Source organism: Taudactylus pleione, unplaced genomic scaffold (assembly GCF_031769625.1).
Source record: "Taudactylus pleione unplaced genomic scaffold, aTauple2 ptg000374l, whole genome shotgun sequence".
Taxonomy (NCBI): Eukaryota; Metazoa; Chordata; class Amphibia; order Anura; family Myobatrachidae; genus Taudactylus; species Taudactylus pleione.
The window spans coordinates 437,136-457,619 of record NW_028284775.1 but is presented as its reverse complement, the minus strand read 5'-3'; the positions used below and the strand labels follow the sequence as shown (position 1 = coordinate 457,619).

The 20,484-nt window shown below is 41.7% G+C and overlaps 1 protein-coding gene across 4 annotated transcripts in view; it reads right to left on the bottom strand.

The window, feature by feature from the left end:
- Positions 1-20,484, bottom strand: part of LOC148508169 (amine oxidase [flavin-containing] A-like) — a 125,667-nt gene that overhangs the window by 21,663 nt on the left and 83,520 nt on the right. For all 4 annotated transcript variants that reach the window (XM_088444909.1, XM_088444908.1, XM_088444907.1 and 1 more), the window contains 2 exons: positions 19,449-19,502; positions 780-837 (listed from right to left, as the gene is read on the bottom strand). In XM_088444909.1, coding sequence (XP_088301035.1) covers positions 780-837; positions 19,449-19,502 — 112 coding nt within the window. The remainder of the gene's footprint in view (positions 1-779; positions 838-19,448; positions 19,503-20,484) is intronic.

Sequence of the window (20,484 nt, the reverse complement as noted above, 5' to 3'; positions counted from 1 at the left end):
TACAATCACATTTAGCCCACGTCTCTAAAGAATTTTTCATGTTTCAAATACTGCATATTTTATCATAATTTCCATTTAATAATATAACTCAGGAACGTTATAAAACATAAGGGATGTTGTGAATATTTTTTTTTTTTTTTTGTAACATTTGTTTATAGCCACATATACTGTAAATGCACATTGAATTCTTCTACATAAGCTGTACTGCATGAGAAGTAGTGCTGCCTGTACAACTTGGAGGAGTGTTTCATTTAAATTTGTGTGACTTAAAAGTAACACTGAAACTCAGCAACTTGCCCATATACAGTATTTGCAGTCTACACCTCATGACAATTGAAACAAAGAAAGAACACAGAGGAAGATGTACTAAGCCCTGGAAAGTGATAAACTACCAGTCACTCAGCTCCTATCATGTTACAGGCTGTGTTTGAAAAATTACAGTTAGGAGCTGATTGGTTGGTAGTTTATCACTCTCCAATTTATCACTTTCCAGAACTTAGTACATCTGTCTCACATAGAACAATCTGTGCTACATATAACAGAGAGGTATTATTCTAATATCAATGAGAAAGAAAAATCGCTTGACTAATACAAACTGCTTTATTTAGGAGTCAGTAATCACAAAGCAATTAGTTGCTACAATAAGAAGTCCAGATCACATAATATGATTACTTTACATCTGGATGGATATAGTAGTTTTTTTACTACTTATTTTGCTTAGATGTCCAAAACTTTGCTAAACTAATTTAAAGTTCATAAATATTACAATAATTACTTACATGTAATGCATCTTCAGTTCCCATGACTTTGGCGTAGTATTCACATATTTTTCTTTTTCTGTTAACATTGGTCAGAGAAAAAATGTTAATTAAATGTAATTGCATATAACTTTCCACCTTAATTATTAATAGGAGAAAGAGTGAGAGCATGCACAGGCTAGCTAGCTACAGGCCAAGCATGTAAAGAGCTGTCAGCTGCACATATGATTGAAATACTGCATCTTAAATTTTCACAGAGCTTATACATATATTAGTACTCATAAAGAATTTTTAGAACAAAATTTTACCCTCAATAAAGAGCACAGGCATTTTATCTGTCAGTTCATGTTCATTTTTTATACTTTTATTCTTTTCAAGAATCAGACAGTTTTTGTGACTACTTAGAGGCATTGCTATGGGCACAGTATCCTTGCCATTTTTTTTTAATTTTTCAATATTTTTATTCGGAGCTTAAATGCATTTATAATACTAATCTATTTTATATTTTCTTTATCAGGAACAGTTCATAGGTTTATATTAGAATTTCACATTTATTAGATTGAATCTTGTAAACATTCTCTCAGTAAAAAAATATTTTTTACAAAGGCAAAGAACATAAATAGATATCGGGTATTTTTTTTTTCCGCTTGGGTTTTTTAAATGTACCTACTGCAGAGTCAAAACTAGGATTTTTGTCATCCAGGTCAAGACAGTAATTTGGCTCCCTCCTGGTAATTCCCCCATAGTAATGCCACCTGCAGCAGTGCCCCTATAGTAATGCCCCCTTCAGCAGTGCACCTATAGTAATGCCACCTGAGGTAATGCCCATATAGTAATTCCCCCATAGTAATACCCATATGGTAATGCTCCTGTAGTGCCGCTTACAGAAAAAAAAAAACATTACTTACCTTAAACCCCGCTCCAACATCCGCCGCCATCCGGTCCGCCCGGCTGCTCCTCGGAACTATGGGAGAGACGTCATGACGTCTCTCCCATTGTGCCTGTGGGGAGAGCCGGAAGCTGGAGTACTCCAGCTTCTGGCTACCGCGGTGCTGCAGGAAGGTGCCAGGCGCCTGCTGGTAATAAAATCTCAGCAGGGTCCGGCTTGGAGCCCCCTTGTGGCGCCGGGCTGGAGGACACTGGAGATGGGTGCAGCAGCGCACCCTGTGCACGTGCACCTCCAGTCCCCCTAGGTGCGGCCCTGCCTACTGTAATGTGTCAATTATTTAACATGAAAAATAAAACAATCTTAGACTGAATAATACAGTTAGATAATATATTATGCAATGTATTCACTCAGACCACTAGTAATCTTTTATTGGAATGTCTGTGGCTGCAAATATGTGTATTTTAAAGTTAAGCATTCAGGAGCACAGGAGAAATAATTAAAACAAAAGCACAAAATCATTCTGTATTGAGGTATTTCAATTTTAAACATAATGCAATACGTTCTTTTTCACTTTCATGCCAATTGAACATGTCACATTGTAAGAAATAAGTACATCCAGGGAAAAAAAAAAACTTTCAAGAAGTGAAATGTACCGGATCTGCATGATTTGGTATTGTTGTCACTCATGTCCTTAACAAATCTTTTGAAACCACCAATTAATTGATAGAACCCATTTCCTCCATTTGAATTTAAAAATGAAGCAACGATATATAGACTATTTTACACATACTTCACATTTGCTTTCTATATAGTTATATTATTGATATATTCAAGTTGTCCCCTTATATTAAGGCTGAATCGAACAAAACGGAAATCTCCATTGAGAATTCCGGAGGGGGGGACATGGTGTTTAAGGGGCTACACCTCAAAAGCTATAGGAAGTACCGAGCTGAAATTTGACATGGACAGGTAGAACTGTCGCTCGGTGCTGCATACCGGTTTCAGGGCAAACAAATAAAAAATGAGGATTTGGGAACAATCTAAAGTTCCAACTGTCAATTTTTTTCTGACACTCAGTTAGGACCACTTTTCTGCTGTTCTCTATGGGGGATTTTTTGGAAAGGGCATAACTCAGGGTAGGGGGCAAATTTAGACTTGGGGTTTGTTTTATTAGGTAGCTCTTCTTCCAGAGCAGGGTCTTTTGGGGTTCAGGTCATAGAGAAAGTTACAGTTTTTAAACTATTATCTCACAATTGTGCCATTATAGAGATAGGAAATTTTAATTTGCCTCAGTAAGTGCCTTCAGCAGGTGTACTCACTGTGGCTTCACCTGGGTGCACCAAGATGGCGGTCCAGTGCAGGCATTAGCGGCAGGACAATGCAGCAATGGCAGCGGGTGGAACCTGCGGCGGTGGAACGGGGCGGTAGAGCGGGCGTTAGCAGCGGCAGTGGAGCAGGCGGCAGTGGTGGAGCGGGCGGTGGCATCGGTGCGGGCTATGGCGGTGAGGGCTGCGGGACCCAGTGGCAGACAGATGCATCATGCACGGATCTGGTAGATCCATGATGTCTGCATCTCTGTGTGATAAATATAAACACAGATGCGCAGATGGGCTCAGTGATTTCTGTCTGTGCTGCTGTGTTTAAAAAGATTACAGTGTAAAATAAAAAAATAAAAAAAATGGCGTGCCCTCCTCCCCAATATGAACAACCAGCACAGGGCTTTGCATACCCAGTCCTGGTGGTGCTAAATACAGGGGACAAATGACGTAGGGGTCCCCTGTATTAAGCACAACCAGCACTGGGCTATTCAGAACCAGTCCTGGTTGCCAAAATACGGGAGGATAAACAACGTAGGGGTCCCCCATATTCAGCGCAACTAGCACTGGGCAACCATACATAGGGTCCCCCTGTATTTACCAGAACTAGCACCGGACCCTTTCTAGTGGGGGGTAATGCCACAGCCAGGGGAGCCATTTCACTGGTCCCCCCACCCAAAGCATCACCCCATCACTCTACACATTGTTTTCCCCTGTATTTCCAGAACCGGCTCAGAGCCCAGTGCTGTTTGCGCTGAATACGGGGGACCCCTATGTAATTTGTCCCCCGTATTTTGGCAACCAGGACTGTATCTAAAAAGCACAGTGCTGGCTGTGCCTCATACAGGGGACCCCTAGATCTTTGACCCCTTTATAAAGCACAAGTAGTACTGGGTCTCCAGAGTCCAGGGCTGGTTGTTCCTGGGGGGGGGGCATGCAGTTTTTTCCTTTTCAATTAGGCAAGTAAGTCGTGAACCTGAAGTGTAGGAGACTGAGGCAACCATTTTGCCATACCAGTGGCAGAGATAGAGTGATCCATAGTATACACAAGGATTGGCAATAGTGGGTAATTGCCTTTTTAATCATAGAAGGACACGACAAGAGAGCATCTGCTGGGTTCTGCCAGTCTCTTTCCAAAACACACACGTATGACTTACTGTAGCTAATGTAATGTTGAGTCTTGCATTTTCCAACAGTTTCAGCAAACATTAGAATTCATTGTGGATGCCTATTTATCAGACATCCAATATAAGTGATTCTACCAACCCACCATAGCGTAAAATTCTACCAACCCACCATAGCGTAATAGGGATTTCTGGGAATTTAAACCAGCTTTATGCCCAATTATATGCCAGATCTTTCTAGTATTCCACAATAAGGAGTTTTCTCTAAGGGTTGTTGGTATTTCTTGATCATGGAAATGAAGGAAAGTAAGTAGGTCTCCTTGTTCTAGAAATCCCCTCTTAATGGATGTATTGGCATAAATGTCGAAGTCATGAATCCAATCGTACAAGTAACGAAACCTAGCCACCTAATTGTACATTTGTACATCTGGAAAGCTGAACCCACCATTTGTTTTTGCAATTTTTTAAGGCTTATCTTGGGTCTCTTCCCATGTCATATAAATGTTCTAAATATTTTGTTAAGGTTCCCTAAATCTTTAAGAGTAACGAAAAGGGGAAGTGCCTGAAAAAGGTACATAAGCCTCGGGTAAGAGATTGTTTTAATCAAGGACAGATGGAGATCGCTCCAACAAATATATTTTTTTATCGTCAAATATCACAGTAATAAGAAATAAAGGCCCTCATTCAGAGCCACTCGCAAACAGCAGTACGCTCGTTGCGTTCCGATGTTGACTAACCGCGCATGCGTCGGTGTAACACTGCGCATGTGCGTACGGCAGATTGCGAGCTTTTTTGGTCTCGTTCATCAAATAGCGTACAGGAAGTGACCTGTCAAATGTGATTGACAGAACAGGGCGTTTTTGGGTGTTGACGGGGGTGGAGATCGAAAAACGCAGGCGTGGCGAGGCGTTTTTGGGGCGTACATACATTAGCAGATGCGAGCGTAAAATGTGTACGGACCGACTCATACGTCACTGGATGATCCTCTTTCCCTTCAAAATGCTCGCACAGCTTAGGGTCTGGATTACTCGACCACATTGGCGATGGCCTTCACCTCCATCCCGGCACTCCTCGATGTTGCTGCGATTAATCGCGGGTGGTCTGAACAGCAATTAGTGGTGGATTGAAAACCGGCTTGGTATGTGTATTGAAAGTAGTTTTTTGTGTTAGCACAAAAGCGTACGCAGGTGGAAATCATAGCTGCTAATGTGATGATTACACAATCAATTTACGTACATTTGTGGTTGTTTCTTTGGGGCTCAATTTGTTGGTTAGGGCCTATTGTAACAATAATGTCATCATGTTGTTTTGGTTTTTACCTTTTTCTTTTGGCCTGTTGAATTTGCCTCGTTATGTTAAATTTGAAACGTTTCTTAAAGAGCCCTTTTTTTGGGGGCCATGTAAAATGTGGTTCTTGCCAGTTTGTACCTTTTGGCCCAGGATTAAATGTAATCCATTGTGACAATAATGTGAGAATACAATGTCAGTTTTTTAATTTTTTTTTATTGCTCAAAGAAAAAATCACAATTCTAAAATTTTTGGCCAAAGTTTTTTTGCAGGGTTCATTTTCAAAGTTACAGTAATTGGGCCAAAATAAAAGATTTATGAAATGTAGAACACAAAATTAAAAACAATTCACAAGAAAGGAGAGGGAAGTTTTGACCAGAAAGGAATATGAGCCAAGCACAGAAGGAGTGTGGGAAAAGTCGCCATTGCTGTCACCGTTTTTTCACCCGTTTGGCTGGGGGAGGGAGGGCGCCAGACCGGGTCCGGGATGTCATCGGGCTTGCCTGTCCAGAGGCAGATGTTGTGGCCTCTGGGCTAGGCACAGGGCTAGGCACATTTGGAGGATTGGCTGATGTTGTGCCAGAGGTGGAGGATCCTGATGTTCCGGCAGGAAGGGAGGTCGGCTCCACCATGTGCTGGCGAACGAGCTGCTCCAGGGCATTGGCGATGCGGATGTTGGCCCTGGTATTTTCCACCAGGGCCTGACCAATGGTCACGTTGGCCGCAGCATTTTGCTCCAGGGCCTCAGCCACCCGTAGCAGACTGGCGTCCATCCTCTGCAGAATCTCCGTATGGAAATCCGATTTGAAATTGAGTTCTGTGAGGAAGGCCACTGCCTGCGAGGGGAATTGCCCTGGACTGGCTTCTGCAGGGTCCTCAGCCGGATGTACTGGTTCCTCCCCTGCAGAGCCAGCAGAAATTCGACGGCCAAGGCTCCCCTCTGGAGCAGACTCATCCGCCTGTGTCTCTGTTAGGAAAAATGAGAAAAGACTCACATTAGAATCTACATATTGGCACTCTAACATTTCAGAGTTGGTGACATCACAAGATTTACCTGGGACAACATGAGGAGCCGCAAAGTCTGGCATGTCCGCATCCATGTTGGACACGCCAAACACCTCCACAGGCTGCACACACCCCTGTGCCAGCTCTTCTAAATCCGTCAACTCCAATGACAAAGGGGTGGGACCCCACCTGTCCCCCTTGCATGCCTAGCCCTGTCCGCGAATTTTTGCTTTAGGCGATATTTGAAGTCGGCCCATCTGTGGGAAAAAATGGAAGCCATTATCCTTTTGTTTAAAATGGGGTTTGTTTTTAGGGGGGGGCAAGTGTTTACTTACCGCCGTTTGACATCCCGGGCTAGACGGACATAATCACCCACCCTATTGACAGCAACGGCTACCTCTTCCCACATTCTCCACTTCTGGCTTATACTCATATTCCTGTCTGCCTGTGGCAGGATGTCCACACACTTCTGAATCAAAACCTCCATCTCCTTTCTTGTGAAATGTGGCTGCCTTTTTTTTTTTGCAGCTTTGGCCGGAATACTGGGCCCAGCAGCCTCTTCCATGTCATCCTCCTCACCTATTTGTGTAAATATTCAGATTTCTCAAATTCACAACTTGCCCAATCTTATGTTTCAAATTAATCATTGATACAAAATGCATGAAAGACTTACCGCCTGACTCTTGGGCATTGTTTCCCTGGTCTGTAGCCATGTCTGAGGTCCAAACAAGAAATACACCAGAATTTAAATGTGTTTTCGTGACGTATTTATACATGCGTCCTTATTTTGCGGCCGCATCATTGATTGTGCGTTCCTATGATCCCTCCTTAATTTGTGCGGGAAACGAAACACTATTTATGGCTTGGTGTGTCTCGAATCGAGGTAGCGTTTTTGGATTGTTGGAGGTTACCTTGGTTGGAGTTTCTTGTTTGCGGATAAAGGAGTTGGCGTTTGGAGTTTATTTTGTTTGCTAGATTTGCGTTTTAATTTTCCGTTCGCTTTTTTTGTATATTTTTTTTTGGCCTCGTTTCTTGATTTGGTAAGTTTTGTGAAGTCTAACTTTGGTTCAATTGGTGTCTCATTGTGTTTCTTCTTGTTTTTAATTTTGTGATCCATAATTTCATATCTTTTAGCATTTTTTTAATTTCGGACCCAAAGACCTTTTGATTTGGAATCTTATATATTTGCTCTTGGTAAGTCCATTTTTTATCTTGTATTTGCGAATTAGCGAATTTTTCTCAGTTTGTTTATTAACTTGTATTTGCGAACTAATTAGCGCATTTTTCTCTGTTTGTATAGTGACTTGTATTTGCGAACTAATTAGCGCATTTTTCTCAGTATGTTTATTAACGTGTATTTGCGAACTAATTAGCGCATTTTTCTCTGTATAGTGACTTGTATTTGCGAACTAATTAGCGCATTTTTCTCAGTTTGTTTATTAACATGTATTTGCAAACTAATTAGCGCATTTTTCTCTGTTTGTATAGTGACTTGTATTTGCGAACTAATTAGCGCATTTTTCTCAGTTTGTTTATTAACTTGTATTTGCGAACTAATTAGCGCATTTTTAAATGCTTATTAATCCTGTAAAATTTTTGGTGGTTGCCCATTCGTTTTTTTGGCTTACATTTCAACCCATTTTGATGTACTGTGTGCAATGTCATTTTGCTCTTTGGCCAAATGTGTGTTTCGCATATTTTAAGTTTTGTCTATCACAAAATTTAGAAACATAAATGCACACACTAAAATTTTTCAAATTATTTTTGGGATTAATTTCAGTTTGGCAGTATCATGACAATACCCCGGCATGTAAGCAGCAATGGATGGTATCATCAAGCTAAATTGTTCTTAATTTTCTTTTGGGGTGGGTCCAAAGCCTTACATTCCAATCTTGCCATTTCAGGTTGATCTTGGGCGGATTGTTCTGGCCATGCTCCCGGAAGCCGACCAACCTCAATCTCGTCCCAGGCGTAGGCATCGTAGGCGTGCAAGGCCCCAGATATTTCGAACACGTGTCACCCTTTTTGGAATGCCCGATGATGAGGTTTTAAGACGCTACCGTCTTCCTCCCAAAATCATCATAGACACTCTCTCATTAATAGAGAGTGATCTTGAGCGGCAAATTGACAGTCCAACAGCAATACCACCACTTACGCAATTTATGGCGGTGTTACATTTCTGTGCCTCAGGATCGTTTCAAACAACGGTGGGAATAGTGGCGGGCATCTCACAATCCTCCTTTTCCAGGATCCTGAGGGCAGTGATGGAGGCACTTTTCAAGCACCTCCATCATTTTATTAAAATGCCTTTGGATATGGGTGCCCTTAGTGTGGCCAAGGCCAATTTTTACCAAATAGCTGGCTTCCCACACATCATAGGGGTTGTGGATGGTACTCACATACCACTTCAGCCTCCAGCACGGCTGGAGGCAATATTTCGCAACCGAAAACACTATCACTCCCTGAATGTAATGGTGGTATGTGATGCCTCCCTCCAGATCCTGTCCCTGAATGCAAAATTACCAGGAAGTGCACATGACTCCTTCGTCATCCGGCAATCAGGGATATGGCACAAATTAACCAACCTACAAGCTGGTGATGCGTGGCTTCTGGGTAAGTGTAGACCTTTAGTACATAACAATGTTAAGCTTGATACACAGTGATCCTGATGTTGTCTATTCTTTTTCACAGGAGACAGTGGATACCCTTGCATGCCCTGGCTGCTCACTCCTTATTTGGCTCCCACACCAGGTCCACAAAGTGAGTTTAATACCGCACTTACAGCCACCAGGCAAGTGGTGGAGCGCTGTAACGGCCTTTTAAAAGGCCGATTCAGATGCCTCCACCGCTCTGGTGGCGAGCTCATGTATTTGCCGGATATGGTTTCGAAAATTGTGGTCCTGTGTGGGATCTTTCACAACATCGCCATAAGGAGTGGTGTTCCAATGCAGCCAGAGGATGCCTTACCTGAGGATGGCCCCCCTGAGGTTGGTCGGAGGTCAGTATGTGGGGGGGCCATACGCGATGATGTGGTGGCCCGATATTTTAGGTAATTATTGACCAAACAACAGTGTGTATACCCAATGTGTTACGGTTTTTTAGCGTTCATCTTTTTTGATATTAATTCTTGCACCATCTTCTGTTTGTTTGCATAATCTTTGGCACTCCCACGATGACTACTTCCTGCTACCCTTCAAAAACCTTTATGTGGAAACTTCGGGAATATATTCTGACACCAATATTGCAACGCCATATTTTTGAAATCATGTGGGCATGGACCTTCGTCAACCAGTTCTTGATTTGTTGTGTGTTTGTTTCGTGTTTTTGGTATGTGGTGTATTTCTGATTATCACTGTGTGTTTTGTTTGTGAGTGACCACTTTGTATTTTGATTTCTGTTGTGATTAAATATTTGGAGAGTGTACTTTGTTTCCTTTTTGGGCACGTTAGAAGCAAGTGTAAACAAACTCCCAAACGTTAATTTTACCTAAGGGGTAACCCAGTAATGAAGCAAGTGGAGCTAAAATTTAATATGTTTTCGGGGTACTAACCAACACACCAAGGAATCCTGTACAATCAGTTGCCTTCGTAAGATTGTCCTAAGCAGTTTGGCCACCAAATAGGAACCTGAAAAATGGTGTAAACTATCATGTTGACCACCACAAAAAAGGAAAATGACATTGGTACTGGGAGGTGTTTCTTGTGCCTGTTTGCATTCAAAATACAACACACAATCTGTAGTGAGATTCTGTGGCAATCCTTGCTTGAAGAGTCCACTTATGTAAGTGTAAAGAATCTTGGATTTACTCCAAACGCATGAGACAGAGCTTGATTTAAAACTGATTTATTATGAAACAATTAGAAAAAAAAAAAACTAATTCCTAAGGAGGACCAACAGATGGTCAAGGCCCTGCATAAGCCCGGTGACCTGCTCCCGCATACGGCCCACACAATTAAATATTTGTTCCCGACGCCTCTGTTCCTCTGTGGGTGACAAAAGTTTGGGGATTAATAAATCGATAATGAAGCAACATTCTAAAAAAACACAAACAAGCAAACCAAAACTTAAAAGCTTGTGGGCAAAAAAAACATTACACGGATAAAACGCAGCACCCCAAAATGTCGTAGGCCAAAAATACAAGGGCCCTAAAAAAAGGCACACAGGTGTGATATGTGTATGGTGACATCAGCAGGAACAAGTAAAGACAACCCCCAAAAATACCCTAAGGCGACAGAAAGCCAACAAAAATGGGGACGACACATGATTACATACAAACAGTTTGTGGTGGCCAAAATAAAATTTAAAAACATACCGTTCTCCAAAACGCCAGAGCCAGAAGCCACTCCCTGGACCACCTCGGAGGTGGCTATATTCCCCAAACCTAGGGGCAGGGTGTTTGAGGAATCCTGGGAGGGGGTATTTGGAGGAGGGACGGATGGAGGAGAGGGGGAATTGGGCTGGAGGGGAAGTAGGCCTGAAATGTCGGCCACAGGGTCTGGGGAGGAGGGGGTAATTGACGAATTGGGGGTTGGAGAGAGGGGCCGGGACCGGCGTCTTGTCTGGCGATGCCGCCGTAGTGTTTGCTGTGCCCCTAAAAAATGAAAAAAATATTGTGGTTAGTTTCAACAGGAATCCAAAAAAAAAAAACAAATAAAAAACAAAACAAAAAACAATGACTAAATAGGACAGACATGAAAACATGCACATGCAGATATGACTACAATGACTCAATAGGACAGACATGAAAACATGCACATGCAGATATGACTACAATGACTCAATAGGACAGACATGAAAACATGCACATGCAGATATGACTACAATGACTCAATAGGACAGACATGAAAACATGCACATGCAGATATGACTACAATGACTCAATAGGACAGACATGAAAACATGCACATGCAGATATGACTACAATGACTCAATAGGACAGACATGAAAACATGCACATGCAGATATGACTACAATGACTCAATAGGACAGACATGAAAACATGCACACGCAGTTAGGGCCCACAAGATAAACTTGAAAACCACAGTCCAGAACACTTACTTTCCGCAATCTGCATGCGAAAGCATGCCAGCAAGCGGGGTGTCCGCCGGTGCAGGTCCGACCACCTACGCTCCAGCTGGCCAATATGTCGGCGTGAGCCGAAGGAGCGCAGGCGGCGACGTACCTCCGCATATGCGGAACGCTTTTGCCTATTTGAGATGGGTGGAGGCTGACTGGTGATCCGCCTGTCCATCACCTCCGTCAGCACCAGCAGTTCGCGCCTGGTGAATGCGGCGGATCTCATGATGGCAATGGTGTTTTTTTGGCAACATATTTTTAATAAAGCACCCCAAAAAAATTTGATTGGCTAATGTATTTGGGAAATTAACAGGACAAATTCTATTGGTTAGTGTATGAGTCATGTGTTCGACAGGGCCACAAATCTCTTGAGAGTTATGATAGGCTTGATGCAGTGACATGCGTAAGCGAAATGAACCACAGAAAAATTGTGGGGAGACAAACAAATAGAACAATTGTTTAATGGGGGCTAACATGTCTTTTGAACAATAAAAGCGAAGGTTTCAGCCGTACGTATTCTGCGAGCAAATACAAACACGGACAAGATTAAAGTTTATTGCATTGTGTTGAAAAAAACAAACAATTAAGCTAATTGATACATTGATTGGCATGATACGATTGAGGGAGGTAGGCAGAAAAAACGAGCAGGTCATCGGAATCTGACAGTCCCACTTCCGGTTTGTACTTGTGCGTGCGTTCCCTTCAAGCCATTTCGGGGAAGTACGCTCGCTATTTGGCACGCTCGTTAGTTAGAGGAGGGGTCGGCTGAGTTTGGGGCGGATTTTTTGCTGCGTACGAAAATACGAGCGAGTGCTTGAATTTAAATATTTTTTTACGTACGCCGAACGTACGTACGCCCAATTGCGAGTGGGTCTGAATCAGGGCCAAAGTACCCAATGAATCCACCATTGGTAGAATTTTCAATTTGGGCAAATAGATCTTTACTTAGGTAGAAAAGAAAAAAGAAAACGTGTAAAGGGAGTAAAGTTTGCCCCAACTTGATCACTTTACCACTTTCATCGATGTAGAAAAAATGATAAAGAAAATAACAATAAAGAAATTATTCTGCATACAAGAAACAGAAGAAAAGAAAAGAAACAAATTCCACAAAAACACGTATGAGCATTTACAGTCAGGTCCATAAATATTGGGACATTGACAGAATTTTCAGATTTTGGCCTCTGTTCACCACCACAATGGTTTTGAAATGAAACAAACAAGATGTGCTTTAACTGCAGACTTTCAGATTTAATTTGAGGGTAATTATATCCAAATCGGGTGAACGGTGTAGGAATTACAACAGTTTCAATATGTGCCTCCCACTTTTTAAGGGGCCAAAAGTAATGGGAATATCAACACAAAAGCTATTTCATGGACAGGTGTGGGCTATTCCCTCGTTATTTCATTATCAAATAAGCAGGTAAAAGGTTTGGAGTTGATTCTAGGTGTGACATTTGCATTTGGAATCAGTTGCTGTCGACTCTCAATATGAGATCCAAAGAGCTGTCACTATCAGTGAAGCAAGCCATCATTAGGCTGAAAAATCAAAACAAACCCATCAGAGAGATAGCAAAAACATTAGGTGTGGCCAAATCAACTGTTTGGAACATTCTTAAAAAGAAAGAACGCACCGGAGAGCTCAGCAACACCAAAAGACCCAGAAGACCACGGAAAACAACTGTGGTGGATGACAAAAGAATTATTTCCCTGGTGAAGAAAAACCCCTTCACAACAGTTGGCCAAATCAAGAACACTCTCCAGGAGGTAGATGTATATGTGTCAAAGTCAACAATCAAGAGAAGACTTCACAAGAGTGAATATAGAGGGTTCACCACAAGATGCAAACCATTGGTGAGCCACAAAAACAGGAAGACCAGATTAGAGTTTGCCAAACAACATCTAAAAAAGCCATTACAGTTCTGGAACAACATCCTATTGACAGATGAGACAAAGATCAACTTGTACCAGAGTGATGGGAAGAGAAGAGAAGGAAAGGAACTGCTCATGATCCAAAACATACCACCTCATCAGTGAAGCATGGTGGTGGTAGTGTCATGGCGTGGGCATGTATGGCTGCCAATGGAACTGGTTCCCTTGTATTTATTGATGATGTGACTGCTGACAAAAGCAGCAGAATGAATTCTGAAGTGTTTCAGGCAATATTATATGCTCATATTAAGTCAAATGCTTCAGAACTCATTGGACAGTGCTTCACAGTGCAGATGGACAATGACCTGAAGCATACTACAAAAGCAACCAAAGAGTTTTTAAGGCTAAAAAGTGGAATGTTATGCAATGGCCAAGTCAATCCCCTGACCTGAATCCGATTGAGCATGCATTTCACTTGATGAAGACAAAACTGAAGGGAAAATGCCCCAAGAACAAGCAGGAACTGAAGACATTTGCAGTAGAGGCCTGGCAGAGCATCACCAGGGATGAAACCCAGCGTCTGGTGATGTCTATGCATTCCAGACTTCAGGCTGTAATTGCCTGCAAAGGATTTGCAACAAAGTATTAAAAAGTGAAAGTTAGATTTAGGATTGTTTAGTTTGTCCCATTACTTTTGGCCCCTTAAAAGGTGGGAGGCACATATAGAAACTGTTGTAATTCCTACACCGTTCACCTGATTTGGATGTAATTACCCTCAAATTAAATCTGAAAGTCTGCAGTTAAATCACATCTTGTTTGTTTCATTTCAAAGCCATTGTGGTGGTGAATAGAGGACAAAATATGAATATTCTGTCAATGTCCCAATATTTATGGACCTGACTGTATATGAGCATTTCTTTGAATTTTAACATCAGTCAACATAATATATACTTTTTGGATCTGGAGAAATATGTGGGAGATGGAAATATAGAAACAAAAAAACTACAATAAACTCACAGATTCAAACAACTACATTTCTACTAATAGCGAGTACCATGAAAGGTGGCTCAATGGGGTTGCAAAAAGCCAAGTTTTTAAGTTTAGGCACAACTGCAGTAAGGATCATAAATGAAAGCTAAAATTCTACCAAGACAGTGAAATCCAAATAATAAAAACAGACATAGTGACACTTATAGATCCAGAAAAAACCAACAACAACAACAATTACTAACAAAAAGGATTGCAACTGGTCATTAATTACAGGAAATACAGGACAACACAAAAAATGGAAGACATATGAATAAGAAACTGGCACCTCTTATTAAATGATCCAACACGAAAAAGTAGAATCCCTCATAAAGCTGATTTCATTTATAGAAGGGCTCCGAACGTCAAACATAAATTGGTAAGGAGAACATTACCTTTTAGTACAAATAACCCTGTTTGGGCAAAGGGTTTTCAGAGTTTTAGGAATTGCCAGGTGTGCAAAATACAGACCTCATAGTAAACTTCAGTTGCGTTCCAAACACCTGAAATAGAAATACGAGACTTTAACTCATAGGCCCCCCCCGTATTCAATTGCCGGCGAAAAAGGTCTGGACTTTTCGCATGCCAGAGTTTTCGCCGTCATCGCCAGTTTGGCCTCCGGAAAAGTGTTGCAGTTGTCACCGCGATTTGACGTATTCAATTGCAAAGGACCCAGCGAAACTGAGAACGGCGAAAAGTACTGTTAGATTCAGGGAATTCAGCCTGTTTTTTTTTCATATAGGATTGAAAAATGCATATAAGAACCATATAAGAACCATACCAATGGGAGTCATCTGGACAAAAGGGAATTGATGGGATCATTAAAAATGTTTTTATTGTAAGTATATTACCAAGTGGGGTTCATAGTACCCACTCAAGAACACAGGGCCTGATTCAAAATTGTATGCAATGTAGATGTTTTCACAGTTGAGCGATGTTTTGCAATGCTGCATATGCGAAACGCAGTGGAAAGACTTACTGCGCACATGTGAGCTGAAGCTTGAGATGGCATTCACAAAGTATCCATAACCCTAATGTCCTGAGAACCCCACTGAGATCCAAGGATATTCCTGGGTGGAGTCAGGGCAGTGGCCGAAAGCCAACCTCTGGCGGAACTACTCACAACACAGATAAAGAATCTAGATATAACAGCATTTGCTCAGTCCATTGAACACTAGGGATGTGCGTCGACCCCCGTGTTTTGTTTTTGTTTTCGGTTTTGGATCAGTATCTTCTTCGTGTTTTGGATCTGGATCTGGTTTTGCAAAACCACCCTTGCGTGTTTTGGTTTTGGATCTGGATCTTTTTAAAAAAAAATTATAAAAACAGGTAAAACCACATAATTTGGGCATGTTTGTGTTCCTACAGTATTATTAACCTTAATAACATTTATTCCCAGTCATTTGCAATCAATTTTGACCACCTCACAGCTCACAATATTGATTTTTTCATCTAGGTTAGGCCTAGGGCCAAAATGTTGCATCCAGCTAGCTGGCTGACTAAACTAAGTGACAGCTATGGGCGGCACTAACATGTGGCCATTTAAAAAAAATGAAAGGGGCACTAGGTTGTTGCTGTCTGATAATAAGTGCGGCTAACGCACACGCACACACAGAAAAAACCCCCACTTTTTATTATTTATTTATTTATTTTTTGTCCCGAACTTGGGGCCCGGAGCACCCCTGACCGAGGCAGCAGCGATTGACGATACAGGCAGCACTAGGTTGCTTTCTGATAATAAGTGCGGCTAGCGCACACAGAAAAAAAAATACAATTATTTTTTTTTTGTATTTATTTTTTTGTCCAGAACTTGGGGCCCGGAGCACCCCTGACCGAGGCAGCAGCGATTGATGACACAGGCAGCACTAGGTTGCTGCTGTCTGATGATAAGTGTGGCTAATGCACACGCACACACAGGAAAAAAATACACTTTTTATTCTTTTTTTTATCCAGAACTTTGAGCCCGGAGCACCCCTGACTGAGGCAGCAGCGATTGATGACACAGGCAGCACTAGGTTGCTGTCTGCTAATAAGTGCAGCTAACGCATACACACACAGAAAAAAATATACAATTATTATTGTTTTTTTTGTCCAGAACTTGGAGCCCGGAGCACCCCTGACCGAGGCAGCAGCGATTGATGACACAGGCAGCACTGGGTTTGGGAGTGGGGCCCCCGGAGTTGTTCTGGCTGGACCTTTTTCAGGGCATCACCACTTAATTCACATAGATATTTTTTTATCACTTTTCTAATTGTTTGTTTATTATTTATGTCATTTTAATTATTTCTCATTTCATTAACACTTATTGATTTATCTTTACACATCTATTCTTTACACTTCACTATCACCTTTTTTCCCCTGACCGAGGCAGCAGCGATTGATGACACAGGCAGCACTAGGTTGCTGTCTGATAATAAGGGCAGCTAATGCACACGCACACACACAAAAAAAAATACACTTTTTATTTTATATATATATTTTTGTCCAGAACTTGGGGCCCGGAGTACCCCTGACAGAGGCAGCAGCGATTGACGACACAGGCAGCATGCTACCAGCCCAGATAGACACAGCATAGCAGCCCAGATGCACACAGCATACAAGACCAGCGCAGATGGACAGAGCAGACAGCACCAGCCCAGATGGACAAAGCAGACAGCACCAGCCCAGATGGACACAGCAGACAGCACCAGCCCAGATGGACACAGCAGACAGCACCAGCCCAGATGGACACAGAAGACAGCACCAGCCCAGATGGACACAGCAGACAGCACCAGCCCAGATGGACACAGCAGACAGCACCAGCCCTACATTACCCATCCTCCCTGTTCACCCTCCACAGACGGAGTGAAATGGCGCCGCCGCGGGGACTCCTTATATAGCAGAGACGAAAGCTCGCGAGCCACGAGATTTCGACTCTGAGGTTTTGCCTTGGTTTGAGATCCAAGGCGGTCAGGGGAACCGAACGCACATTCGGTTCTCGCCCCGGATCTCTAAATTCCGAACCCGCTAATCTTTATTGAACACTAGTTCAGACAGGGAGTCTGTTGGAAGGCATTTTCATAGTTTTGCAAATAGGCTGCGGACAAATTTCAGCTGCGAATGTAATAGATCACAACTCTGAATCAAGACCACAGTCACAATTCATTTTCTGATCACACTTAATTTTATTATATGAATGACTGTTTCATAAAGGTGCACTCTGATGATTTCAACTTTAATTTATTATGATATGAATATCTAGTGAGGAACAAATAGAGCAAACCCTAAGGGAAGTGTTTTTCTTTTTCCTTTATTCTACAAGTCATATATTAAGTTAGCGCCAATCTCTCGCATCACCCTCATTTGTTGTCACATTTCTTTTGCTTCCTGGGTAGAACCTTGGTCTCTCCTCCTTCGGGCCCCAGTGCGGTTCTGTGCATGCATGCGGGAAGTGCCAGGATCCTATGGATCCCTTTGCTAGTAAACTCTGCAGAGTGTAGCCTAGAGGATACAATGGCTAATGCCATCTGATGGCATTAGACACTGAAGCCAAGCTCCGGAATGCTTTGCTTTCCGTAGTTTGGTAAAATTCTGAAATTAAGCAACCCCATTAGAAACCTATGAGGGCTGATATCTGCAAAATCTGCTATGGCCCCTCATAGATACATTTGGGGGAAACTTAATATGGGTGTTTTGGGGGATATCCTGCAAATATTACTTGACCAATAAAGGTGCTGCTTTCCATTTTGTTTAAGCCCAAAATATACAAGGGCAATGCTTTTAATTGCAAAACACTGCCTGTTTGTACAGAAACCTCTGTGACACCAACTGTCAAACATGGAGGAGGAAGCGTGATGGTCTGAGTGAGTTTTTCTGGATCCTGATTTAGCAGCTTGCACAGGCTGACTGGCACCTTGAACCAATAGAGCTACCACAGCAGTTTACAATGACATGCAATACTCTCTTGTCTATGCCTAGTTGGTCAATGGTTCATCTAACAAGATCATGACCAAAAACATTCCTTTAAGCCAGTGGTTCCCAAACTTTCTTGAATCACTGCACCCTAGGGGTATATTTACTAAGGTGTGAGTTTTTGGAAGTAGAGATGTTGCCCATAGAAACCAATCATATTCTAGCTATTATCTTCTAGAAGGTGCTAGATAAATGTTAAGCAGAATATGATAGGTTGCTATAGGCAACATCTGCACTTCTAGAAACCTGCACTTTAGTAAATATACCCTGTAGAATATCAGAATTGTTTTCACGCAACCCAAGGCCAAATGTTTCTTAATGATAAATTCAGCAAAAAATATTAAATTAAGTAAATTCTGCTCACCTGTCACCCTTACGTTCAGTTTGATGGTGGACAGGGTTGCGGTTGTGTTTGTCCACATATTTTATGATTGGCAGTCACTAGCATTGGTTTTGCCTATCACACTGACCAAAAATTATTTCATTTGTTCCTGGACCTCAATGAATCCAGTTTGGGAACCACTGCTAGGCTATGGCAGAACCATCTTTGAGGAAAAGACGGTAAGCTTCAAATCATGCAACGGCCAGCACAGTCTCCAAACCTTGGGATGAACTGGACAATATATTGAAAGCAACCTACAGGTGCAACACATAGGTGGGAATATCTGCAACAGTGGTAGAAAAAACTTCCTGAACAATATTTGATTTCCATTATAGAAAGAAGCCATGAGTGTGTTTGGCGGATAGATCTGCAAGTAGTCGCTACTTTGAGCAGTCAAAGTTAAGATCCAATTTTGTCAAACAAAATGATTCTGTGATTTGTTATCACCAATTGTTTAGTTTTTCTATGCTTCATTTCAGAGTAAAATGGGCATTAAATGTGTAAATTTCAATAAAAATAGGAAAAAACTTTGAGCGGTTGTGTATATTATTTTTTTTGTGGCATGTTAATACCCTTCTATTGTTCTTTGAGATAATTTTAATCATTATTTGCACTATTCTTTATGCTTCTTTGTTTTTATGATTGCCAGTACTATACATACAGTGGCATCATTGTAGTAATTTTACATTTATATGTAGAAAATAATTTTAAAATCGCTGTTGTAAATGCCACACCTACATTAGCACTAAAGATAATCAAAAATACCTTTCTTCCTTGCTCAGATTTGCCATTAACGATGCTTTCCTGGACAAAATGAAGCTACAGAAAAAAAACAAATGCTTTCAATGAAATACAGTATTTGCCCATAGATACAGCATGAAAAAGAAGGCATACATACATAAATGAAGAATGTATGGGTCAAATAATATAAAGTCACGGCAACTACAAATTAAACATACAGTAGGTCTCAATGGTCCTAGAGAATTTTGTGAGGACCAAAACATAAGGTAATGATCTTTTTTCTAGGAATCCTATGTCAAATAATGAGAAAATATAATTTCACAAGTGTCCCAGATTTCTTTTACACATTTGACAGCCCTATTACTCTAAAGAACATACAAATAGATCCCTCCCCCCTGTAAAATGATAACTAATTAAAACAGTTTTTGAAGTATTAGTAAAAACCCTTTTGCCACTAATAGGAAGTTACTATAATTAAATAAGAGACTACACAGTTGGGGAACATATATTCATGTAGAGGTCGTTATTATCTCACATATTTAAATTCTGCAGCATGATAGCTGTTAAAATTAAAAGCTAGTAATAGACAGTTTGCTAGTTATTGCAGAGTAAGCTATAACCAGTCTTCTTTGTAGCAGTGATGCATGTCAATTTGTTATATATGCAGGTGTGAGAGCTATGTGATTAGGGCAGGGTCAACGTATAGGCACAATGGGCACTAGCCCAAGTCCCCACAATTCTAGGGGCCTTCGGAGATGTTCCGGATGTGTCTGTGCGGAATTGGTATGAAATACCAATTGATTCCCGGCAGCGGCATCCCGACATCAGCAGAGATCCCGGCAGCGGAAGCCCGACAGCGCTGGAAATCCCGATCGTGGATAGGTATCTACTAACCTAACCTAACCCCCCCTAATCCTAACCCTCCTTAGGGTGCCTAACCCTAACCTCCCCCCAAGTGCCTAACCCTAATCCCCCCTCTAAGTGCCTAACCCTAACCACCCCCTTCCCTGCTGCCTAAACCTAAGTCCCCCGCTGGGTGCCTAACCCTAAGTCCCTCCCG